Source organism: Haemaphysalis longicornis, unplaced genomic scaffold, assembly GCF_048455015.1.
Source record: "Haemaphysalis longicornis isolate Haplotype H1 unplaced genomic scaffold, Haemaphysalis longicornis Haplotype H1 scaffold_3, whole genome shotgun sequence".
NCBI lineage: Eukaryota > Metazoa > Arthropoda > Arachnida > Ixodida > Ixodidae > Haemaphysalis > Haemaphysalis longicornis.
The window spans coordinates 225,028,030-225,055,366 of NW_027526335.1; the positions used below are offsets into that span (position 1 = coordinate 225,028,030).

At 47.4% G+C, this 27,337-nt stretch overlaps 1 protein-coding gene across 4 annotated transcripts in view; it reads left to right on the top strand.

Moving 5' to 3' along the window:
- The window catches only part of LOC144176019 (multidrug resistance protein mrp-7-like), a 367,249-nt gene that overhangs the window by 67,398 nt on the left and 272,514 nt on the right, over positions 1 to 27,337 (top strand). For 3 of the 4 annotated variants that reach the window (XM_077705122.1, XM_077705123.1, XM_077705125.1), the window contains one exon: positions 8,954 to 9,094. The exons of the other annotated variant lie outside the window; for it this stretch is intronic. In XM_077705122.1, the coding sequence (XP_077561248.1) occupies positions 8,954 to 9,094 (141 nt within the window). The remainder of the gene's footprint in view (positions 1 to 8,953; positions 9,095 to 27,337) is intronic. 4 annotated transcript variants of the gene reach the window in all.

Below are 27,337 nucleotides of genomic sequence, written 5' to 3' on the forward strand. Positions count from 1 at the left end.
TATCGTCTTCGAGGGCCGCCGCGTCCCATACTACGTGTACTATAAAAGTGCGGAGTATTGCTGCTTCTTCCATAAGAAGAAGCACGAATTCTGCACGGGCTGTGGTCGACTCGAACACCGCGCAGATGGTTGCCCCCAACCGGACAAGCCATTCTGCAAGCGCTGCAATATCCAGAACCCACCGGACAACCGTGTTTGTGAGCTGAAGTGTGCAATCTGTGGCCAAGGCCACACGACTGGTGATAAGTGCCTAAAAAGGTTTCAGACTCCTGTTCTCCTCAAACAACGTCAGTGGGAGAAACAGCATCGTTGTTCCACGTCCAAGGACAACTCCACGGACACGAGCAACACCGACAACAGAGCCGCACCGGAAGGGCACCACCGAGAACCAAGAATCGCGGTGAAGAAGAGTCGCTCTGGTTCGTTTCCTCGACTCTCTCCTCCGCCGCGGAGAAGGAGCGTGTGGCGAAACGGTTCGGCGCCGCTTCTGCGCCTGCGCGTCGCGTCGATACCTCTCAACACGGGCGCCGGCGATAAGAACACTCTCGCCCGAAAGAAGCAAGAAAACTGTATGTGTGCCCCGATTCGGGGGCAGTTGTTGTAGAACCCTCAGTGCGGAGACATTAAAGTTATGTTATCCCACATCTGGTGACCCGGAAAACGAACGTACCGCACCGCCATGGCCGACGAGGAAACCCTTGCTACCCTTCAACAACAAGTACAACAACTGCAACAACAACTGCAGGCCCAACAGCAAGTGATCCAGAACCAAGAGCAGCAGCTCCGGAAACAGCAGCAGCGCAATCAAAATGAAGTGCTCTCGTCCGACGACCGTGCACCACCCCGCTTGGGCCACGCCCCCAAAACTTCGCTGTAGCGGTCCCTGCCACCTCAGATGCCTCCATTGCTGCGGCCGCCACCGACACGGACGTCTGTCACATCGCCGTCAAACTTCCACCGTTTTGGGCAGAGGCGCATGACGTGTGGTTCGCTCAAGTCGAGGCGCAGTTTTCCACGGCACGCATCACCCAGGACCGGACACGCTACGACTACGTCGTCGCCCATCTAGACTCTCGCTACGCGACTGAGGTTTGCGATATCCTTGCAAATCCCCCGGCTGATGACCGATACCTACACCTGAAGAGGGAACTGATCCGCCGGCTTTCACCCTCACAAGACGAGAAGGTGCGTCACCTACTCCAGCATGAAGAACTCGGTGACCGCAAGCCATCGCAGCTCCTGCGTTACATGCGTGACCTCTTGGGCAGCACACCGGTCGACGACTCTCTCCTCCATATCATCTGGCTTCAGCGTCTACCCTCACATGCGCAGGCCATCCTGCAGGTGCAGCCTAATCTGCCGCAGGACCAGCTCTCTCACATCGCCGACCAAGTCGTCGAGATTTCTTTGCAAGCATCTCCTCTCACTGTAAACGCCGTCGACACCCGACAGTCCAGCAGCGAGCTCGGAACACGTTATTCTCAATAGGCTCCGCAAATTCATGGAGGACATAGATCTCTACCCCACACCATGATAGGGATCCGACAAGAACTCTCAACTCAGGACATTATTCTCCGACTTAAGCACCAAATTATTGATGAAGACGGGCGCTCACAACTAGATACCAGGGCAGTACTAGGCGTCGACCTAACAAAAGCCTTCGACGATGTGCGACATGACGCAGTGCTCTCCAACCTCGCGCATCTTGAGGTAGGACAAAAGGTCTACGACTACGTCAAAGATTTACTCTCGGGGTAGACTGCACAACTACTTATTGGAGGTTTGGAATCTGGCGAGATCAAAATTGGTAGCGGAGGTACGCCGCAAAAGTCTGTTCTCTCTCCCTTTCTCTTTAATGTCGCCGTGATTAATCTGTCACAGCAGCTAAACAAAATAGGATTGCACCACAGCATATATGCTGATGACGCCACACTGTGGGTTGCCGGTGGCAGTGACGGAGAAATTCAAAAGAAACTACAACAGGCGATATACGTGGTAGTTGCATATATGACCCCCAAGGGCCTTAGCTGCTCATCGCCAAAATCCCAATGGCTTATCTACAGATCAACAAGGAGAAGCTGCGAACGAGACCGCGATGTTGCCAATATCCAGCTATACGGGGACGGTAGACCCATTCCCACGGTACTGAGCACCACAGTCCTTGAACTTTCCATACAGGCCAATTGTTTGCAATACAGAGATTATAAAGGCTCTAACGAGTGTACCCCAGACACTCCAGAATAGCCAACCGGCATCATGGTATGAAAGAAGGTAACCTCGTCAGGTTAGTGCAGGCTTCTGTTCTTAGCCGCATAGTCTACGCGACGCCCTTCTGGGCACTGGGGGCCGGTGAAAGAAAAACAAATCAATAACATCATTAAGCAAGCCTACAAGCAGGCACTAGGTATACTCATTACGGCCCCAAATGAATGCTTTGGAGCGATGAGGCTGCAGAATACCTTAGACGAGCTTGTAAATGTCCAAAAAAAGACTCTCCAAAAACACTACAGGCAGACACATACTACAAGAGCTTCAAATCACCTATGCGGCTCAACAAGGAAAAAAGGTGGATATCCTTAGCGAGCAGACGGCACGTATATACACAACCCCTCTGAACAGAAATATGCATATAGTGCATAACCTACAGTGCAGGAATGAAAGAGCCAAAGCCCTCCAAAAGCTATTCGAGCACTCTGATGACGTGGTCTACGTGGACGCGACCGAGTACTTTGGACACAGCGCCATGGCCGTGGCAGTAGTCGATCGGCAGGGCCATTGCATAGCCTCCACAACGATCCTCACGGACACTCCAGAGGTCGGAAAAGAGGCAGCCATTGCACTGGCGCTTTCTTCTACAAAAGCGATTCTAAATATGCAATCATAAACTTCGCAAATGGAAGGATCTCACCCAAGGATCTCTTTTTTTCCTTGGAGGATTAAAAGAATTAAGACTCCGAGATGTCCGAATTATATGGGCACCGGCGCAGTCTGCACTTCCGGGGAACGGCAACGCTCAAGAGGCAGCTCGAGGTCTCAGCTTCCGAGACTGCCGAGAAACACCTGAGGCATCGTTTCGCACGGGGGGTAGGGACCGCATGGTGACCTATAGGGAAATAATCGACAATTACAGATTAGGAAGGCCATATATTCTGCAGCTCATCGCACCTTGGGAAAGTGGCAGTCAGCAGCATGGCGTCTACTTCAGTCCTACACTTTTCTGAACCCGGTGACGTTACCCCGGTCTATACGAAAATGAGTGTAAATTATGTTCAGCAAGAGCCGACCTCGAAAACATTTTATGGGCTTGCCCCCTCAAAGAGAACACCACACCTCAAGCACTAGACATCACTTCCTCAGAGCAGTGGGAGACCGTGCTGCTCAGTTCACACTCGCACGTTCAGCTCCGGGCGGCCCAGATGTCCGAAGGCGCCGCCAAGGCGCCAGGACTCCTGGCCGCCGTCTAAGGGTGGAAGAATGAAGGGGACTCCGATCTCACATCTTCCCTTACCCCCGTCTCGGGCTCAATTATTATTATTATTATAATTCTTTATTCGGAAGGGGAGACTCAAGGTCTAGCCAGGGATGGGGAAGGCGGTAAACAAGGTGAGAGCGTCTACATTCTCTTGTGTATCCCCATGGTACAAGCGAAATTCCACAGGGACATAACAGTCTCTCTTGGGTGAGCCCAGCCCAGAGGAGGCGATGCCCACTCGTGGAGGGTCTTGATGTACGGCGGCAGATGGGCTCTTCTCTCTGCCACGAGCCCCGAGCACTCCCACAGCATGTGCTGCATTGTGGGCCTTGTTGGAGCGTGACACGAGGAGCAGGTCACGATGATAGTCTCCCTGGAGTCCTCAAGGGGTTCTCTCAGGTGTCGTGAACGTCGGTGACGTCGTGAACGTATGCCCGCCACTTTATGAGCACGTCCTCCGTAAGAGCAGCCCCTGCTCTTGTTTTGTGCAGCAGGATTTGGGCCCCTCTGGGAAGTTCTCCTGGCAGTGGTCGTGAGTCATGGGGTGTAGCGGCACGGAGCTTCGCCCTGCTCTCTTTCTTGGCAGCGGCTCTGTCGTCCGCAGGGTGTGGGTTATGCCGTGCTGGGGGAACAGGGTGTAATGGGGCGGAGTGTATACTTGTTTCGTCGCTCGTTCACGCGTGGGCAGCCTCGTTCCCGACGCCACCCGCGTGTCCCGGCACCCATTCCAGCCACACGATATTGGATTAAAATAATGAACTCACTCACTCATTCTCGTCTTTGATGAGGCTTACCCTTACGCAAACGTTGCGCCACCGGTCCGGCGGATTGGCCACCACTCTATACCAGCCATTCACTACACTGTCCTTTAGTTGAAATAATCATGCTGACGGGTCTGAATGGGCGTTAGGCCTTGAAGGTTGCATGCACGGCGTATAACCATGCTGTGCAAGTCATTTATATATTTTATATAGAGGAAATAGCAGGGTGCCTAATATGCTTTCTTGCCGTACTCCTGTTTTTATGCGTCTACATAGTGAGGAAAATTTAGCTAAGGATATGTACTGGTGTCGCTGATCTAAGTAAGACGTAATAATGACAGGGGCAGTACTGCAAATTTCATATGTGTGCAACTTATTGGGGAAACATATAACTTAACAAATCAAACGCTTTGTATAAATCGATGTAAAATCCTTATGTTAATAAATTGTTTTGAATTGTTTTGTAGTATCGTTTCTTTTTGTGTAAGTAACTGAGTTTCCGTAAACTCTTCCGTAGAACTCAGCTTCCGTAGAACACGGTCTGCGAAAACCTTGTTGAAAATGGGGAAGCTACCTTTGTTTAAAGAGGTATGTAGAGAGCCTACAAAATATATAGTTTTCATACTTTCTTTCCTATTTTGTATTTGTTTTATGTCGGTTTCAACACTACCTGATGCTACGTCTCATGTTGGAGCACTTTTTTTGTATATATTTTCCTAATATTTTATTTCAATCCTTAGATGTGTTTCTTTAATTACTTAGTAATTTATGTCTGTGAGCGCCCCTTTCCTGGCCAACCCCCTGAGTGGGTATACATCATATCTTTAGGAGAATGCTGTCCCCGCCAAATACTAACAGATACTAACCAATACTAACCAAATACTAACAAAACTGTGGCTACTTGCATGCGAGTTGAAAATGCCTCATTTAGGTTAAATGGGGCATTTAGCGTAAACAGGTTTGTAATGGGACCACTTTATACCTACAGCATACTTAAGCTTACTTTTTTGCATATTTGTGGCGCCGCTGGTGTTGGCATTGTTTAAATTAGAAATTGCAACAGTGATTTCGCTTTCATTTGTGGAATTTAAAATTACGAAGTTGGACAGGAGCATTCTTTTGCAACATTGAAATTGTTTTGGCAAGAATTTGAGCCTGTAATTGATTTACAAAAAGCATTGAATAGATTTACTACTGGACGTCCCGAGATAAGCTCACCGTCATGGTAAAGAGCTTCGATTGATTTGTTTTCTTGCAAGCGGCCAAGGACAGAATTTTTTTTCACGACAGCTCAGTTTGGTGGATATCGCTTTAAAACAAGTCATAACGGTGCGAAGGAATCAAATTAAACGGACAAAGGGAAGGTAGTTCGTTGAAGGAGGTGGGGCCTTGGACGTTGAGAACGGCATCAGTCCTACTCGATCCAAAGACACTTACCGTCGACGGGGGATTGGTTCCCATAATAGTGTAGCATCCGTGTACACTATTGTCTTCCGTCGAGTAATGAGATCATGACGATTTGAGTGCGACCTTTCCTCCGCTCGCAGACGAAGCCCGTCGGGCCAGTCAGGAATTACGTAGATGGAATGTCTTGAGGCGGGCGACGTCAGTGAGTTTGGTTTTGCGGGTGGTTAAGCGAAAGAGGACTCCAGGTGCGGTTAGGCGAGAGATGACGTAGGTGACATCTCTCAAACGTTCAATGATAACATGTATTGGGAATGCAACTAGTGTAGCAGCCACGTTGGCGCAGCAGCGTCCACAACAGCAGCAAGTCACCTTTAGCGTATGGTACCGCACGGTGTTGTCTGCAGCACAGCCGTTTAGAATGTTGCTGAGTGACCAGGGTTTGTAGACGAGCAACACGATGAACCTTTTCAGCAAGACACATTGATTGGGCAGCAGAGTAATCGTTAATTAAAGAGAACGGCAATATCATGTCCAGAAAGCTCAGTGGTGTACGGGCGTAAAACAAACGGAAGGGGCTGTAGCTTGTGGTCTCGTGCTTTGCCGCGTTGTACGCGTTCGTATCAATGCAAAATCTCCTCCAAGATCTGGTGGCAAGAATCGACGTGCTTTTAAATCCTGTTGGTGAGTGTCCTATTTGTACGATCGGTCAGCCGACTCGTTTGTGGGTGATACGGTGTGGAATGGTGATGTTGAGGCGAGCAGTGATTGAGCAACTAACACACAACCTGGCTGACTAACTGGTGACCGCTGTCGGTAATAATCACGCGGGGAGCGCCATGTGTAAGAATGACGCAGTGAAGCAGGAACATCGAAACACTGAGTGCGGCTGCAGCTGCTACGAATGCAGTTTTTGCGTACTACGTAAGGTGGTTGAAGCATGTAGCGATTACCATTTAAAGATGAGGTGAACGCCCACTTTATCCAAAAAATGGCTGTGGCTTAGTTCAGCTATGCCTGGGTATTAAAAAAAAATCTTGGCTGAGCCTTGGTTTCGATTGTTTAACCTTTGATGTAGCTGTATTGCCGACCAACGCTTAACGCCGTTCGGTAACGTGCAACGCTCTCAGGAGGAGGCCCGCCTAGATTTCATTCGCAGCGAACGCGGTGTTCCTGCGTGGGATGCGGCGGGCATGGTCGGCTGCCGATCGGCTGAGCGCCCGCAACGGCGGTGGCTGCAGCCGCTAGCTGAGCAGGAAGACTGAAAACGGGGCCTTGAGCCCGGCGCCGAAAGCGGTCCCGGCGAATCACGCGATGCGCTTCAAGGGGTCTGTCTCGGGGGGTGTGTCTGTAGTCAAAAGGTGAACTTCCGCATCTGCGGCGAAACCGCTGGAAGAAAGTAGTAAAGGTTTGCTTTAAAGGCAGGAAGGTGGTATAGGTTGAAAAACCCCAGGTAGAACGCGCGTAGGGCGCTTTTAGCGCTGCCATTTAATGCAACGTAGTGATAAAGGTCGCGATGCATTTTGAGCCAGAATAATCGCTCCTGTGTGCCGTGCAACGTTCGTATGACATCCACGTGGCCGGGAATTGCGTCATCCTGCATACTGCGCAATAAGAAAGCACGTATAATGTTGATGCGACGAGAAGATATTGTGCTCCAGGAGGCTTGTAGTTGTTTTTATAAAGAAGTGCGTCGTGCAAGAGAATCACGCACAGCCTCAAAAAGTGGCTGAAGGCTGGGGTCGTTCCACTGCTCCGACCGGATAGTCGAAGCTTCAGGAAACGCTTGATCCACAGCTCCAAAGCAATCGTCAAAGTTGTGTGCGGCACTATTACTCGGCGCGTCAGGAAGTCGGGAAACGCAATCAGCCTCCGTGTGCCGACGGCTACTTTCCGAGGCTGTGACGAAGTAATAATCTTGAAGTCGTAGGACAAGTTTTGCGAGTCGGCCGTTTTGGGTGAAGGAGGCCTATGATCCAGCACAGCGTGTGGGGATCGGTGACGATTTGAAAGGGGCGGCCATATTTGTACGGACGAAATTCGGTGGTTACAAAGATGACAACCAAGAATTCCAGCAGTCTTGTTGAGGCAGCGGCTGGAATAAGGGATGATATGCTCAGCGTTGTTATGCATCTGTAATAGTACTACCCCAAGTCCGATGCCGCTGGCTTCCGCATGTATTTCGGTAGGGGCGGTAGGATCGAAATGCTGAAGGATAAGTCCCGATGTCAAAAGAAATTTAAGTTCGCAAAAGGTGGCGTCACATTTAGGTGTCCATCTGAAGAGGACGTCGTTGTTCGAGAGGCCAGCAAGAGTAGATTCCAGGTCACCAAAGTCAGGAACCAAACGATAAAATTCGGAACAAAAAACCCAAGAACCTGCGGAGCGCTCTTACTAATTGTGGCTGCTTAAATATCTTCACAGCTGTGATCTTTTGCATCTAGTCTGAGGACATCTTTTTCGGCTACGTGTCCCAAAACCAGGGTTTGACGCTTACCGAAACAGATTTCTTGAGGTTTCAAAAACAATTTGTGTTTTACACCTTGACGGTTAGGGTAAGAAATGAGTATATGTATATTTTGGGAGTTTATAGGAAGCCGATGTACAGCGGACATGTTACTGGGCGTAAGGTTAAGCAATTATTGCAAATGAATTTTTATTTCCGAGGACCTGGAAGCCGTAGAGCTCCAAGTTCACCGTCTCCTGCGTCGTTCTAGTTTAAGTACACTGTTCTGCACTTGATTGTGGGTGTCAGTGATCCGGCTGCTTTCAATCTTATCGACGCGTTTTTTTTTCATAGCTTTTATGATGAGTGCGGCCTCGTAGCATATACACCGATGCGGCTGCCGATTACAGCGCGCCATACAACACTCATCGCAATCAATCACTCAGAGAGGGGCTGCGACTAGGCATGTGCCCCTAACGTCTGAATTCTTTGTGAAGCTAAGAACGGAGTAATCCACAGTGTATCATTAAACTAATGATACCGGCAACTGTCTCTTCATTTGAAATAATACATTCAGCTTGCCTGGCTTTCACGTCAGTTCTCATTGCAAGAAGCAGTTCATTTTGTTGTCTGTAAAAACAAAACAAATACTGTAAATAACTCAAGCAGTTTTCTACTATACAGCGCCTGGCATCCGAAAAGTGAGTCTTATTTTTCACAAATGCCTCTAGTCTTTTTCTCACTTTATTTGTCATAAACCTGCTTGTCCCTCTCGCGGTCTCGGTGTCCTTTTTTCCTGCCAACCCCCCCCCCCCTTACCGCCAGCTGAAGTTAAATCCTGCCAATACAAATGAAAACCTCCCCGTGCAGGTTATCCTGGTCTTCATCTTCTTGGGACGATTGCGAAGGGGCCTGCCGTCATCTGGCTTTTGCTGCGCTCTCTGTGGCATGCTCTCCGTGTCAGCCTTCGTCGACCTGGTTCGGCACTTAGAGAGGCTCAACAATCTAGAAGTGAGTGGTTATCAGGTTTGCCATGAATTCCGAGTCCCCCAGAATTTCTGTTTGTGTATGTTTGTATATTGGGTTTGTTATATTGTCCCACCGATAAAGTTACCCAATTTGACGCGATCTGGGACAGCTCCTTGTGCTATAACCGTGTGCACAAGGAGGCTTAGCTGCTGGTACCCATGGTGGCATTTTTCAGTTGTTATACTCAGCCCTGCAAAGTGGAGTGTTCCCAGGACGCTTATCAAGTGTGTTTTATTCTCTTTGAACAAACAAAAAAATCCGACCACATCGTAACAGTAAACAACGCATATATTCCCCATCGGTCATGTGGGAACGAGGGAACGTAGAAAAGCGGGGGCATAGTTGGATGACTCTGAATTCGAATTGCCCGTCAGGACGTCTGCTGTTTTTTCACGGCTTTCTTCACCGCCTTGTATTTGCCAATAAGAAGATTGGCCTTCAATATATTACCAGATATCTCATCAGGGATTTATTCGGGCTAAGGTTTTCAGTACATGAAGAATCTTGCTCTGAATATTTTGTAAATCTGTATTTAAGAAAGCTAGGCAGAAAAAATACGTTTATTCTGGTAAAAAGTATGCCTAATATTGCTGCTAATCCTAATAAAAAAACCATGTAACTTTTCTTCAAGAGCTGCGTTACTGTAACAAAGAACTCCTACAACAGGTTGTACGTAATATTTCTGGACAATTTCGCAATGCAATTAATGATATTCTACATTTTCATGGATGTCTCTCGCCTTTAATGTTACTTTCATGATGCCGCTGCTGTAGTACATTTTTGTTTACCCATAAAGGAAAGGAAGAGGTTGCGAAATCAGAACACGATGTCTTTTATTCATATGAACGCACAATCGGCAAGAAATAAAGAGCCTGCAATTCTTGCACTGCTTGCCACCTTTGCTTTCGAGCATGACATTATTATGACAACTGAAAAGTAGTACGAAACCGATCCCAATGTACTGAGGCCTCCCGGTGGCACAACCTATTTCATCAATCGATCTTCTAATGGCAAAAACAATTCGCGTTGCCACTTGGTTGCGTCGCATTCTGATGTCACTTGCGATTACGAAGTGCTTACTGTAAAATGTAGGGACACTCTCTTTTGCGTTTTGTACCGACCACCGGGAAGCAATGTGTCAACTTTGACACAATGTGTCAAAGTTGACACAGTTGACACAATGTGTCAACTGTGTCAACAATGTGTCAATAGCTACTTAAGTTGGGTGAACAAAAATCGTTTTAAACTAATCCTAGGCGGAGACTTGAATATCGATTTTATCCAAATTTTTAATACGCAACGAGACCTTCACGCCTGTTTGGCACCGAAAGGATTTTTTAATGCTATTCAAGCGCCTACAAGGATCTAAAGCAGCTCCTCGACTTTACTTGATCTTTTATCACCAATATTGATGAATGTATTTCTTTTTTTGGTGTTCTTAACGTACATATTAGTGATCATCTCCCTATTGTTCTTCTGCTATCTACCCCTCCTTCTATGTCTAAGGCGCCAAACGGTCGCGTGATTACTCGTGACATTAGCAGCTCGAACGTAGACAGGTTTTGTGACGCGATATCTCTAGTCGAGTGGTCAGATATCATGTGCACCACGGACCCTGAAACGGCTTACGATTGTTTTCATGAAAAGTTCAAAATGGTATACTATAATTGCTTCCCGTACAACTCTTTCAACTGCGTACGCAAAGGCAAGAAACCGTGGTTTACAAAAAAGTTTTTGAAGAAAATCCGCATAAAAAATGGATTGTACAAGGAATTTATTCAAACCAAAGGCAACGAAAAGTTCCAACAGTTCAAAGCGCAAAAGATGCAAACTTAGTAACCTCCTGCGTTACGAAAAAAGACGACAGATGCACAATTCATTCAGTCCTGGTGTAATTACTTGGAAGATATTGCTTGGAAGAACATTAACTCTGTTTTGAATCGTAATGCAAATAGCCATGACACAATACACGAGGTTATCCGGAACAATAAAATCTTAATAAATGCCGAGCAAGCAAACGCCTTTAACGATGACTTCATATCAGTATGCAAGAGTACTCACAACTCCGATTATGCAAACTTCATGAATGAAAGCACCTGTGATAGGCCCCCGTCACTTTAAATGAAATTGTGAGCGCTTTTCTTTCTATGAAGAATAGTGGTTGCGCTGACGTTGATGGCCTAGAAATCCGACCGATTAAGTATGTTCTACACCTTATTTCACCGGTGCTCGAGCATGTCTTTAACCTTCTTTGTACTGCCGGTACTTTTCCTAAAAAACTTCAAATGGCTAAAGTTATCGTTTTTGCACAAGCGAGGCGACAAAAAGGAATTCACAAATTATAGGCCGATCGCGATACTTCCTATATTTTCAAAAGACCTAGGGAAGCTTATACACACTCGCATGATTCCATTCCTAGATAGGCACAAACTAATAACTGGACAATTTGGACTGGACAGTTTGTATTCTAACTTCGGGACCTCCTCTGTACTGTAACATTTTATTCATGTAAATGTATACATTTCTAAAATAAAGTTTGATTGATTTATGTTTGATTGGTTAAGGGCCTTTCCATTCAGATTGCCCTTCTAGCGCAAAAAGAGGCAATTCTTAACTCCTTCGAGCAACAGTTGTACACATTAGGAATATTCATCGATTACTCAAAGGCGTTTGACTGCATTGATCATGCAACTTTGCTAAAAAAGCTGTGCCACTACGGCTTTCGTGGTACCTTTTTGCACTTACTAACCTCCTACCTTAGCAATCACCAGCAGAAAGTGATAATTAATAATCATAGTTCCTGTTTCAAGCCTGTTTCTGCAGGAGTACCGCAAGAAAGTATCTTTGGACCCCTGTTATTTTGCATATATATTAATGATTTGGTCAAAATTGATACCTGTGCTAATATTATATTGTATGCCGATGACATCACCATGCTTCTCAGCGCTAAAAACCAAAGTGATGTGTTTCGCATGTCCAATGAACTGTCACGCTGGAGCCGAGTGAATTCATTGACAATTAATGCAAATAAAACTAAAGCAGTCCTGTTTAGACCAAGAAACTGTACAGTTCACTGCCAGCACACGCTAAAAGTAGGTAATTCTGAAATTGAAATTGCACCTACGGTGAAATGTCCTGGAGTAGTGTTTGAGCAACACATGTCATAGAATGCTCATGTTGACCTCGTGTTTCTTTCTAAACTTAGGTTTTGTTAGACCAAAAGTGTGAAGCTTGTACTATATCGGGCCATGTTTCTATCGCATCTGCAGTATTTTCACTTGGTATGGGGCACCACAACTCAAGCGAATATAGCTAAACTTTCCAATGTACAAAAAAGGCAGTTCGCATCATCGTGAGCACAGCATACGATAGTCATACAGCCTCCTTTTTTGAAGATTTGAAGTTATTACCAGTTACCCATTTCTATAAATCCTTGCTGCTCAAACGCTACCAAACCGATGTAAAAAGAAATAACATTGCACTAAGCAGTATTTCCAAACTTCAGCTTAAAATGTGCTCGCGAAATATTCGCCGAGTTGACCGCTAGTAAATAATGATGAACCGAACGAATTACGGTGAACAAATGCTACGTTATCAGTTGCCATTTCATTTGAACAATGTACCATGTATACAAGACTGTTCATGTATCATTCGTTTTTATGTATGTGAATTTTATGATGTACCGTGTGTGTGAATTTTATGATGTGTTGAATGTGTGAATTTTATAAAGTACCATGACTGCTAATCAACCAGGTGTTACATTATTTTAAATTTTGTCTGTTCTGGTTGCATTTGCTTTGTATAGGGGCCCGTGGACCCTGTCAAGCCCTCTCTGAGGCTTTTTGTTCACGGTCCTCAGCACTTTGTGTTGGAGTAAACTGTTTGTTTGATTGATTGATTGATTGATTGATTGATTGATTGATTGATTGATTGATTGATTGATTGATTGATTGATTGATTGATTGATTGATTGATTGATTGATTGATTGATTGATTTGCCTTCTATTCTTCTATAAAGTGCGTACACCTAATCGACCAGATTTAGGGGAAACGCCCGAAGTGTAGTAAGTTTCTGCAATGAAAAATTTGACATCCTCCTTAAATGCAGCCATACGGATTCAAAGAAAAGCCGTACAGCTTTCTTAAATCTTTCGAAGTTAAATAAAAATTATTTTTCGTCCAGGATTCTAACCTGGGACCACCGCCTAACCAGGGCAGTAGTCCTACCAACTGAGCTAACCTAGAGGCTTGCCTTTTGTGGCGCTATTGCGAATAGATAAACAACTCGAAGTGATGGACAGGTGTTATTCTACCATATTTAGCGGGAGTACCCAAGGTGCAGTAACGTTCTGCGATGGAAAATTTGACGTCCACCTCAAATGCAGGCGAATGGCTAACAAGAAACATGACAATCCTCGACCAGGGACCAATTTTTCTCCCGAGTTAACGTTTCTGCGAAAGATGTATACTTTTCATTCGTAGCCTTAAGGCTGCATTTGAGGTAGATGTCAAATTTGGCTTCACGGAAACCTACTCTGCCGTAGGGAGTTTACCGAAATCTGGTCGATTAACACCTATTCATCACTTCGAGTTGTTGAACAATTCGATCTCGACCAGTATGCTACAAACCGGTAGCATACTGGTTACCTCAGCGAATAGACCGATCATAGCTGTAACTTTTGCGCACACAATAAACGAGGACTAAACAGCAGTGAACAGACTGTACGAAGAAAGGGCTAGTAGCAAGACTACTAAATGTAACATGAGTCACACGTACAAATTTTTGGAATGCAGAAAAAACGTTGTGTACAAGATTCCGTTCTCATGTGGGAACCAGTACGTTGGGCGAACGAGCAGATGCGTAAATGTAAGGCTCCGGGAACAAATGTCCAGCCTTAAAGGGCGGCGATACACGCATCTGGCTGCGCACAGTGTGCAGTGCACAAGAAAGAAGTGCGAGCCGTTGTTTGACCTAGTGACGACGTAATTCCACCACCAAGACAGGACTACAAGAGAGATATTGGAAGCCTGGCAGATGTCTAAATTAAAGGGAAAGTGCATAAGTAAACCTTCAGTAGCCCTGTCGCATAAGGAAATTAAGTTTTTAGATGACATGAGATAATGCAAATGTTACACTGTGTTTTTTTCGTGTGTTTTGTGTGTATGACGAGATGCGTACACATTTGAGCATGCGCGGGTGATGTCAAAGAGGGTATATATGTGTTGAGCAATGAATAAACTTTCAGTTGGTAGTCTGCGCTGGTCTTCGTGTCTCTGCTTAGTCCTCGTTTTTTGTGTGCGCAAAAGTTAGAGCTACGAATGGTCACCAACTAGCCCGCCTTTCAGTGTTATTGAATAGACCGACGGCGTCAGACAAGCGCTGGTCTCTGCTGCGAACCCGTACCGGGACGAAGTTTTCTTCAAATGCAAAGTTTCTGAGAGATCTTACACTTGTAGCCACATGGTTGCATTTCAGGTGCATGTCAAATTTTTCTCGCCGTGTGCTACTTTTATCGCTCCTCAGCTTTTGTGACCACTTTTCCTTTTTTTATCACAAGTATTTTGGGGGTCATCCACAAGGAAATAGTGTGTGAAAAAGGTAGCGATTCTAAGGGACCTCGAGATTGCCTTACTTACTGCAACAATTATACATTTTAGAGTTTATATCACCATAGTTCATATCACCAACTACTGTTTTGAGCGAAGTCTTCTGTTTCGTTGAAGTTTGCAGCTGTTTTTCGAAAATTATCTGCGGTATATAATATATTATGTGACCATGAATATCAAATCTTAGTACATCATTAGGTTTTCATAATCGTATCATCGACCCAACTCGAGCAACCCAAATTTCCTCCTCCTCGATGAACCATATTTCGCCAAGCTTGAATATCAAACGCATAGTTACCGGAATTATTATCGAAAATATTTTTCCATCCGTATCAAATTCACTGTCCGATAGACCATTTGCATAGCGGTTGTTGGAAATATTTATTTACATCAGCCTAAACTTTGTCGTGAAATTTTCGTTGCCCGAATCGTTTCGCAGACCTAATGAGCCCATAGCGATAAGAATTGTATGTATCCAAGTGTGAGCCTCCTCCTTCAAGTGCCATCATTCTAAGATATTTCGTTCACTGCCTACTCCATAAGTGTGCAACATCTCCATTTCTCCAATGCGGGTACAAAAATCTGTAGTGAGAAGAAATATAAAAATGGGACTTTTCAGAGCTCATGCAGACAATTGGCACCAATCCACTGGGAACAATTTATAAAATAACGCTCCCTCATCGACCAGATAAAAGCCAAGCAATTCAAACGAGTCTTTAGGTTCAGTTCGGAGGACACAGTTTCAGAATTTCTAGCATATTCTTGAATACTGCGAAATCAAACCAAGTCAAATCTAAGTTATTATCAAAGTAGATTACAATGTTCTGGCCTAAGTGCAAAAAGCCGTAACAACAGCTTGACAAGGCCATGAAGCCGTGATATTCGAGAAACAGATTGATTGATTGATTGATTGATTGATTGATTGATTGATTGATTGATTGATTGATTGATTGATTGATTGATTGATTGATTGATTGATTGTAGGTTTCAAAGCGCCGACGCAACGCAGGCGATGAGGCGCGCAGTAGTGGAGGGCTCCGGATTAATTTTGACCACCTGGGGATCTTTAACGTGCACTTGAGAGAGAGAGAGAGAGAGAGAGAGAGAGAGAGAGAGAAACATTTATTTTAGTAATGAGCAGGAGGATGTTCTTTGGGCCTCTACCCAGTGAGAGGCATCTTTATTCCAAGATGCCTTGGAGCTGGCTGGCCGTCCGTGCCCGTTCCACCAGTCGGCGCTGGTCCGAGAGCTCGGAGCTGGTCAGCTGCTCCAGCCACTGCTCATAGGTAGGGTTGGGATTTGGGGCTAGAGTGGGGGTCCGTTGGCACTCCCATACCACGTGGTATAGGGTGACAGCAACAGGGCAAAAGTTACAAGTGGCAGGGTATTTGGTGGGGTACATAGCATTCAGTAGGGTGTTATGGGGATACGAGTTGGTTTGGAGGCGCCGGAAAGTGGTTTCTTCGTCGCGTGTTAGTTGTGCATGAGGTGGCGGGAAGCGACGGCGGTCGTTTTTGTAGTGCGATAAGATTTCGGTGTATGTATGAATTGGTGCTGGCTTTGTGGCGCTTCGGTCGTTGTTTTCTCCCTCTGAGGTAACGGCCCCGTGTGTATGAGCACGGGCAGCGGCGTGTGCCGCCTCGTTCCCTTCGAGGGACTGGTGGCCGGGTGACCAGATGATGTTAGTTTCTGGTAGTCTTTTAGTTGGCGTAGAAGGTGCAGTGCTGGTTGAGAGATGCGACCAATGAGAAAGTTTCTGCAGGCGGTCTGTGAATCGGTTATAACTGTAAGAAATTTCTCGCCTGTTGTAGCGGCAAGGGCGATGGCACACTCCTCAGCAGTCTCGATGGAAGTGGTGAGAACGGTCGCTGCTGCCAGTTCTGTGCCTTGCGTGCTAACGACACAGGCTGCTTGTGCTTTCTGATGAGGGTACGGCGATGCATCTGTGTACCTAGTGCATGGTAAATCGTGATTGTCCTTATCAATCAAGCGAGCTCGTGCAGTGCGCCGCTGTTTGTTGAAAACCGGGTGCATATTTCGGGGTATGGGGGCTACGCGGATGTGTTGCCGAATGTCTGCTGGGATTCAAATGTTCTCATCTTCTCGTGGTGGGACGTTGTAGTGTAGACGGAGAAGTGTTGCTCTTCCCGTGGGCGTTATCTGTAGTCGGCGTATCTGAGATGCGTGGTGGGCTTCTTGTATTTCGTGCCAGGTGTTGTGGACCCCTAGCTGCAAATGTTTTTTTGGTTACCGTGCTGATTGGGAGCCCAATAGCGGTCTTGTAGGCCTGGCGTATGGTAGCGTCGAATTTCCGTATTTCTTGTGGTCTCAGGGCCAGGTATGGCGTGCCATACGCTATCCTGCTGATGAGAATGGCTTGGACCATGCGTAGGGTGTCGTGTTCACGAAGTCCGAAGCGACGATTGGAGACGGGGCGGATGATGTGCATGAGCTGGTTGAGTGTACGCTGTAATGGTGGTAGGGCTTGTAAGCCAGATCCATCTCTAGGTATAATGAGGCCCAATATCCGAAGGTAAGGGACATTAGGGACAGGGTGATTATTTATGTATAATTCTGGTTCTGGTATATTGTGTGCGGTCTTGCGGGTAGATCTCTTGCTGAGCGTTAGTAAACCAGACTTTTCGGGGGCGCACTCCAGTCCTCTGGATTGGAGATATCGTTGGGCGGTGTCAATTGCCATTTGAAGAAACACCAGCGCCTGGCGGCACTTGGAACTTCCCGTAAAAGCTTCAGTCAAAAATAATAAAAAAAGGCATTCTGGTACCTAGTTCGCAATAATCACTAACATACACAGAAAAGCAGTTGATAGTACTTACCGATAATGAAATGGAGTTCCACAAATATATGTACATAGAAGTATACGGAACTAAAGAACAATAATATGCAGACATAAAACTCATGCTTACTCTTGGAAGGTAAATAAACACCAAAGAGGCGACGTATTCAGATGTCCGAAGATAAAGACTTAACAATTATTTATTTGGTCGCAAAACTGAGGTTCCGTAATTCACCACGAGTGAGTTTTTTACACTAGCTTAAATTAAGTGTTTTGTTAAAGATATTGTTACGGGGGCGTGAAGGAAGATGTGAAACGAAGAGGTATTCGCAGAGTACTTACAAGCCTAAGATGACCGCGAAGGCCAGTGCGCAAGATTGTCTTCTATGTTTTCTAGGTCTTTACCTGAGTCCTACCGTGCTAGCGTCATCTTTTTTCGTCTGCTACCCGAAACATGTCCTAATGTTGCATATAGGCTACAAACTAGGTATTGCGTTTCTTTCTCTCTTGTTAAGATCGGCGCATTGGCATTGTGATGACCGTGTTCAATATTATCGGGTTCAATCACCCAATCCTCCCGTCGTCTGGTTTTCGGCGGTTCCTTCCCCCCCCCCCCCTAATTGACGCGGATCGACAAGGCTTTGTGCGCAAGGATGCGGAGCGGCTAATTGTGCTAGTGGACACAAGGCGCTTTCCCCGGCTTCACGGGAGCCCAAGCGCCCGCCAGCAAGGCAAGTCACAATGCGCGATAATGGTGTAGGGAGGGATGACCAATGGCGTGCTGCGTTGCTCCTCTGGCGGCAATATTCAGCAGTGAGCTCAGCATCGTGGGGCCGCTTTGTTGTGGATCCTAGAGGGCGCTGTTCAAGGAATGTTGCACCATCGAAGCCAACCGACTGACCTGTGAGAGGGAAAGTGCCTTCTCTTTGTGAGTCTGTGGACGTCAGTTTCAGTGCCACGGATTGGTGCGTCCTGATGTCAGCCGAGAAAAAGGGTGAAAGGGGGCGGACCCAACCTGGTTATTTAATCTCGAGCGCGCAGGTGCGCAGACCCCTTTTCACTCAGTCAAACGCCATATCTGTACATAAAGTTTGTTTCTTCGCCCTACTCGGCCCCAATGTTTGCCCCAACTCCGGATCAACGAAGGCCATCACCCGTCACGCTACCAGATCCGCAACACGCTGTAGCATAACCCCCGCGGCTGAAAGCGCCGTCTCAATGCTAATTATAGCGACCCCGGGCGGGGACCACCGTACTTTTTCAGGCGGGAAACATGAATAATGTCCGTGGTTAAACAGGGAGAACCAGTCAATGCAGCGGCAGGCGATTTTTCGTAAGGGACATCTATCACTTGACGGATGACACAGTAAAGTCCGAAATAGAGGAAGAGGAGTTTTTCAGGAAGTCCCACGCGACGGCGACATCAGTACAAGTGATGCTACCGAGAACTGGAGGTTTCAGTGTCGAGAGTCGTAACGCACCTTCTGGGAGACGTGTTATTAGAAGAAGATAGAGCGGGCAACTTGGGAAGCACGGTTGGCTGCTTCGGCATGCTCAGTTGTGGGCTCAGAAGGCGGTGGAAGGGTGTCAAGTGGCAAAGCTCACACACGGCCGTAAAGCAAATAGAACGGGACGAGCCCGCAGTGTCGTGACGGATAGAAGTGTAAGTGCACGTTACATAAGGTGGCGTCATGTCCCAGTCGCGATGGTCGTTGGAGACGTACATAGACAACATGTATGTAAGATTCCTGTTCAGCCTCTCCGGGGGGTCTGCGAGTGGTATGCAATTGCGACCTTGTGTTGTGTTGCGCACGCACGAAGAAAGTCCCCAACAACTCGAGACAAGAAATAGCGGCCGCGATCTGTAAAAAACTTGCGAGGTGCTCAATAATGGAGAACGACGGCGTGTAAACGAAGCCGGCAACTCCGGATGCGCAGCTGGTGGGAAGAGCACGGGTAACGGCGTACCGCGCGGCGTAATCAGTTGCGAGTGCTATCCACTTGTTGCCACAGGTAGATTCCGGGAAGGGACCAAGGAGAGCGACACAACACGATAAAATGGTTCAGTGGGTATGTCTACCTTTTCGAAGAGATAGGAGGGTGACGCGGTAGGCTTCTTTCGGCGTTGGCATGGGTCACACGGGGCCACGTAACGTTGTACAGAACAGTAAGGGCTGGGCCAAAAGAACCAACGACGCACTAGGGCATAACGCGGGAAACACCGAGGTGACCACCTGTATGTAGGTCGTGAAGTTGTTTCAGGATGTCTAAGTGTACGTGGTCAGGGGCAACAAACAGGACCTCAGGGCCATCACGGAGATACTTGCGGTAAAGGATGTCATCCTGTAGTCGAAACAGATGCGTGTTAGGTGCAGGGGAGGGGGGGGGGGCGAGACTGTCTATGATGGATTGCAAAGAGGGATCCTGAGGCTGCTCATCACCGATCTGGAGCAAGCTTGAAATGGAGAGCTAGCGGGATTGGGGCAGAGATTCGGGGGCAGGGTCAACCGGATAACGAGAGACAGTCGGCGTCACGATGATGGCGACCAGACTTGTAGACGACACAGAAGGAATAGTCTTAATGGTGTAGTGCCCAGAGATTCCAGCATCCGGTGGGATCTTTCAACCCAGAGAGCCAACACAACGCATGATGGGCAGTGACAGCAGTGAATGGCCGTCCATACATATAGGGGTGAAGCTTTCCGACCGCCCACAAATGTGCAGGCATTCCCACTCGGTGATGGAGTAGTTACGTTCGGCAAGAGACCCGCTGCGGTGGCTCAGTGGCTAAGGCGTTGCGCTGCTGAGCACGAGGTCGCGGGTTCGATTCCCGGCTGCGGCGGTCGCTTTTCTGATGGGGGCGAAAAGCAAAACGCCCGTGTGTACGAGATTTCGGCGCACGTAAAAGATCCCCGGGTGGTCAAAATTAACCTGGAGTCCTCCACTACGGCGCGCCTCATCGCCTGCGTTGCGTCGGCGCGTTAAACCCTACAATCAATCAACGTTCGGCAAGAGAGAGGAGGTGAAGGGCACGGGCTGGGGTCACAGGAAATCGGACATCATCGTGCTGGTTGTGCTTGCGCGGGGGTTGGAACGGCCGGGAACGGCTCCCGTAGCCACAGCGGCCACTTCAAGGCCGATGCGGTGCGGCGCTGAGAGCCAGAATAGGGAAGCAGACATCGCAACCTCTACCCTCGCTTCATTTCGAGAAAGACATGAAGCGAGGAGTTATTCACAGAGGGTATTTACAAGCCTAACCTCACGGCGTAGGCAAGGGCACAAGATCCTTTCTACTTCTAGCTCAACTTCTTCCCTGCGTCCTAAGCATACTAGCGTAGTCATCCTTCGGCTGCTAGCCGGTACACGTCCCAATGTTGCACATGGCCTCCAAACTGAATCTTGCCGTTCTTCCTCTTCGGTTCAGACACGGTAGGAATATATGACACAATCTACTTTCATGACTCCTAAAGAGCAGTCTGGGAGGTGAGGGGGAAGGACCAACTGGTCTAATTCTCTGGAGCGCCTTGTGGCATCATGGAGCGCTCTACTTCAATTGCGCAACAAAAAACGAAGAGGGGTGAGAGACGACACGAGAAAGAGCGCACTTTCGACAAACTTTACTAAGAAGAAATCACATATTTATACTGCCCACACTCTCTAATGCACACTTTCCAAAAACCAAGGAACAAAAACCTCGTTCCCTTGGTACTTTACCACACCCAAAGGGCACGTGCACCTGCGATTGCGGTTTCACGATAAACCCTTGTCTTGCCCAAGGAAGTGCATCTCCTTTTCTGTAAGGGCGAGGGAGGCAGTGCTTACACAGCAGTTCCAAGCCCGAGCTATTTCATTGGCCTCAGTGATCTCGCGGGGCGTTTGCTTCCTGTACATCGGTATAATATAACACTTATCAAACAGTGGTGTACATTTGCTATCCTGACAGTGGATAGCCAAATGGCCTGTGTTGGCATTTTTCACATGTTTGGGATGTTCGCGCAGGCGATCATTGATACACCTCCGCATTTGCCCCACGTATGTCCTTTGGAATATCAGCTGCCGCAGTTCTTGGGCACTGTGTTTTCCGGACATCTAAAAAGTCGCCACAAAGGATGTTTCCGTGCATGTGAACTCGATATTTTGAACCACGCATTGTGTTTGTTCGTTCATGTTTTGTTTTTACTGCCCGGCCACGCCCAGCTGTGTTATATTTATCCCAAGCGAAGCGCGTGCTCCATTCTTTATTTCTATGCCGCACGTGTTATGTATTCTGATAAGAAGAGCGTTTCGAACTAACGTCAACACCCTAAATTAATCTTCTTTGACCTTCAGTGTTCTGTGTGTAGTTCGGCTGTTTGAGAAACCCTCGCGCCGAGTGATAAATGCCCTCAGAGCAGACGCGGCGGCATTCTACTCGCCGGCGCTCGCTTGCGCACGTCACTTTGCTGACTGCTGCTTCGCCAACTGTGTATTCTTTGAGTTGTTAGGGGAGCACCAGTTCGCTCCAATAAACTTCTTTTCCTTGAAGCCAACTGCGTCGTCTTTGGCTTCGTGACATCTGTTGGAGGAGCGGGGTACAACATGCACCCTAAACCGACATCAAGTCGTCAGTCACTCCCACCTCGTGCCAGCCACTATCAGCAAGGCCTAAAGCCGGAGGTTGGACTACTGCCGGATCAATTTAGGGCGGAAGACGTCTCGACTGGTGCTATGGGCCACGCATCCACGATTGGAAACGCAGCGAGCACTCCCCTATTTCTGCACGAGCCCCGGCAGCCACCATCATTTCACGGGTCAACTGCGTAATATCCTGAGGGATGACTGGAGCATCTCGAAAGGGTCCGAACGTTTAACCGATGGGATGACAACTAAACTCTCAGACAAGTTTTTTCCGCAATAAGGTAGCGAATTGGGAAAGTTGGAGTGCGTTCATAATGGTCAGCGCATTACGAAAACCGGACAGGAAGAGTAAAGACAAAACAAGTGCTGTCTATCTACTGAACTTTTATTAGAAAAAACACGTGTTATATACGCAAAAAAGTGAAATAAAAACAGCAAACGGTTAAAAAAGCTTAAGTCACGCAACCACTTAAACACCCGACTTGTCTAGGAAGACAACCTCATCATCCGTAAGCGAAATTGACTGATGGCTCACGCACATGTCTCCACTCTTTATAGTCTTATAAACCTCGGCTATTTCACGTGTTCACTGGCATTTGGTTCTCATCATCACGACTGTCCGATTAAATTGCGGAGCGCCGCCGCAGTCTTTGCAGTGACTTGACAAGTGCGAGGATGGGACGCCCTTCGGTGAAGCGGCATGTTCTCTTAGGCGGACGTTTGGGCATCGTCCCGTCTGGCCGACATACTTGCGACCGCCGGGAAGCAGCGGAACACAATGCACGACTCCAGAAGTGGAGTTGGTGAAACGTTTTTCGCGCTTTATGGTGCACTTTTCACCACCACTGGCTGCTCCTCCTCCCTACAACCTTCTGTCAATTCCAGCACACACGTTCGCCAGCTGATTGCCTGCACAAAAGACGACAGTGACGTCATACTGGCTGGCAATCGTTTTCATGCGGTGCGAGACAGAATGCAGGTACGGGGTAATAGCAATTTTTCTTCGCCTATCCGGGAGCGTTTCCGCTGCATGATGGCCAGAGAATTGTCCTTGTTTTAGTCAATTCCGCAAACGTTGCGACACGGAAGCAAGAGGCAAGCGCGGCAAACCTGCTTAAGGAAAAACAAGGGCTACAGACGAGGACAGAAAAAGCGAAGAACGACGACACAGATGCGCTACTAACAACTGCGGGAAACCTGCCGCTTCCAATCTGGCAATTTAGTGCAAAAGACTTTCGTGCACAACATGAGCACAGGACTTCTGTAGCGCTGAGCCGAAACATGAAGTGGCCAACCCGTGTTTTTACAATCTTAGAATGTGCGGAATGAAAATTTAACAAGAGTTTTACAGATCTGGAGGAGTATAACTACCAAATATGATCCTTCCGGAACGGCAGAGACAAGTCTAGGAATTGTAGTACATCATTTCGTGTAATTTCATATGTGAAAACCCTTTGCCCCTTTGTTTCAACAATTACAAAACCTCGATCATAGACCGGGTAAAATGCACGTAGTCAACAAACACCAAATATTCATCTACATATCTAAAGACTGTCGTGCGAGCCCTTCGAAAACTAGTTGTTAGGCTGTGTCAACTTGTGCCAAAAAAATGTTACTGTGGGCTGGGGCCACCCTAGAGCCAATACATACCCCAGATGTTTGCACAAAAAGACCCTTCACGAAAGAAACAACTGCAGAGCACAAATAACACCATAATAGCTCTAGAAAGCCTTCCACGAAAATTCCAGTATGGGTTATGAAAGTAACTTCGTCGTTGTCCTCAAGAATAGTTCTTTAACGCAAGTCATCAAGTGCTCGTGGGGCAGTGATTAGAACAAGTCATGTATGTCCACACTGAATGCGTGACACTTTGCGGGGTTGTGCTCGGTGAATGGAGTAACCACCTCCTGCGAGTTAGGAACAAGGAATGAGTCAACAATGTTTAGTGCTTCCAAATGCTTTTGTAAAAAAACCAACACAACGTGCTGCCATGAATTGCGCTCAGTTACAATGGCTCGGAAAGGAATGCCAGCCTTCCGAGTCTGCTGTGAAAAAAAATCTGGATTTCAAGTCCATTGGCCGATTTCACTCCTGTATGCAAACGTTGCAGATTTAGGTCGGAAAGTAGGGCAAGGGCGCGTTTCTTTATCCTGATAGCTTTTTCCGGTACAGCCTTGAAGTTCTTCTCCACTGCCTCCTTAGCATTCCTATCGAACATTTCCTGAGGCATGGCAACAAAGCCCCCTTCTTTATCCGAAACAACAGCGCGAAGGCCATTATCGACGAACCAGTTAACCAGGCACCACAAGTTTGGCCCAGAAATCGGCTTATCAATGGTTCTCCCAATTGCAAGCACACACAGCTTTATACAATGCAAATTTTCTGACACTGGTACATGACGTGAGACCTCGCGTACAAGAGCGACCTTTTCAACAGGGGTGAGCCGAGGTTCAAAACAATGTTTGGGGCCCAAACGAAGAACACGCTCAAAACGCTCAGGTACCTCACTATCCCCGAGGAGAACCACGGGTGGCTGGCTGGCAGCAGACTTCGGTTTTGAAGGCAGCGTCGGGAGCGTAGACTTCCACAGGAGCTCGGTGAGGTCATCTGCAGTCTTCGTCCATTCGGGAAACAGTCGGCATTGTGCACCAGGTCCACCAAATAGAGCACACCGTACACGTAGGCACTCACGGAAGTGTCGCGCCTGACGCCATCATTCAGGACGCAAGAGGCGGCACATCCTCCTTGTGTGGCTGGTTGGCGGCTGGAGCCATCCACATTTGACCTGAACGTTCCGAAGGCACAAAGACCGCTTGGCATGCCAGGAAGCGACGCGTGCCCGGCAGTCGCAGACGGCGATAATCGACTACAGGACAGCAGGATTAGATGTGTCGAGTTTAACACATGTAAAAGAGCTCCTTGAACTAGTGATGAACTGCAATAAGGTGGCGAATTGGGCGAGTTGGAGTGGGTTCATAATGGTCAGCGCATACGAAAACCGGACACGAAGAGTGAGGACGACCCAAGTGCTGTCTATCAACTCAACGTTTATTAGAAAAAACACGTGTGATATACGCAAAAAAGTGAAATAAAAAACAAACGGCTAAAAAAATTTAAGTAACGCAACCACTTAAACACTCGTCTTGTCTAGGAAGACACCCTCATCATCCCTAAGAGAAATGGACGGATGGCAAACGCACATGTCTCCACTCTTTACAATCTTATGAGCTACGGCTATTTCCTGCATTCGCTGGCTTTTGCTTCTCATCATAACGACTGTCCGATTAAACTGCGGAGCGCCGCCGCACTCTTTGCAGTGGCGGGACAAGTGCGAGGATGGCACGCCCTTCAGTAAACGCTTTATGAACGCAGTCCAACTCGCCCAATTATTGCAGTTCACCACTATTTCAACGAGCTCTTTTACATGTGTCAACCTCAACTTAACTAATCCTGTTGTCCTGTCGTCGATTATCGCCATCTGCGACTGCCGGGCACGCGTCGCTTCCTGGCATGCCGAGCGGTCTTTGTGCCCTCGGGACGTTCAGGTCAAATGTGGATGGCTCCAGCCGCCACCCAGCCACACAAGGAGGATGCGCCGCCTGTTGCGTTCTGAATGATGGCGTCAGGTGCGACACTTCCGGGAGTGCCTACGTGTACGGTGCATACCTCGGCAAAGTTGGCGCGGCTCACTCAAGCTCACTCACAATTTTTTTTTTCGAATCACCACTCCCTCAAACTCAGACTCAATGCTGAGCAGCACATCTGCGCTCACTCAAACTCAAACTCACATTGAGCTCAAAACTCAGAACTCACTCGGACTCAAAACTCAAAATGTACTCAGAACTCAAAATGTACTCAAACTCAAAATGTAATCAAAACTCAAAATGTACTCAAACTCAAAATGTACTCAAACTCAATTTGGACTCAAAACTCAAAATGTACTCAAAACTCAATATGTACTCAAACTCAAAGTGTACTCAAACTCAAAATGGACTCAAAACTGAAAATGTACTCAAACTCAAAATGGGCTGAGAACTCCAAATGAATTCAGAACTCAAATGGCATCATAGAGTTGAGACAGTGAGAGAGTGGGAGTGACTGACAGTGAGAGTGTGAGTGTGAGTGTGAGTGTGTGAGAGTGTGAGTGTGAATGTGAGTGAGAGTGTGAGTATGAGTATGAGTGTGAGTGTGAGTGTAAGTGAGAGTGAGAGTGAGAGTGTGAGTGTGAGTGAGAGAGAGTGAGAGTGAGAGTGTGAGTGTGAGAGTGAGTGAGAGCAAGAGTGTGAGTGTGAGTGTGGGTGTGAGTGTGACAATGAGAGTGAGAGTGAGAGTGTGAAAGTGAGTGAGAGTGAGAGTGGAGTGTGAGGGAGAGAGTGAGAGCATGAGAGTGAGAGTGTGAGTGAGAGTGCGAGTGCGAGTGCGAGTGAGAGTGAGAGTGAGAGTGTGAGTGTGAGTGAGAGTGGAGTGAGAGTGAGAGTGTGAGTGTGAGTGAGAGCAAGAGTAAGAGTGAGAGCGTGATTGTGAGTGAGAGTGAGAGTGAGAGTGAGAGTAAGAGTGAGAGTGAGACTAAGAGAGTAAGAGTGAGAGTGAGAGTGAGAGAGTGAGAGTGTGAGTGTGAGAGTGAGAGTGAGAGTGTGAGTGTGAGTGAGAGAGAGTGAGATTGAGAGTGTGAGTGTGAGTGTGAGTGTGAGTGAGAGCAAGAGTTTGAGTGTGAGTGTGAGTGTGACAATGAGAGTGAGAGGGAGAGTGTGAAAGTGAGAGTGAGAGTGAGTGTGAGTGAGAGTGAGAGTGAGAGTGTGAGTGAGAGTGAGAGTGTGATAGTGAGAGTTACAGTTAGAGTGTGAGTGTGAGTGTGAGTGTGAGAGTGAGAGTGAGAGTGAGAGTGAGAGTGTGAGAGTGAGAGTGAGAGTGTGAGTGAGATAAGAGTGAGAGTGAGAGTGAGAGTGTGAGTGAGAGTGAGAGTGAGAGTGAGAGTTGGAGTGTGAGTGTGAGTGTGAGTGTGAGTGAGAGTGAGAGTGAGAGTGAGAGAGTGAGAGTGTGAGTGTGAGTGAGTGTGCGAGTGAGAGCGAGAGTGAGTGTGAGTGTGATAGGAGTGAGACTGTGAGTGTGAGATTGAGAGTGAGAGTGTGAGTGAGAGTGAGAGTGAGAGTGAGAGTGAGAGTGTGAGTGTTAGTGTGAGTGTGAGTGTGAGTGTGAGTGGGAGT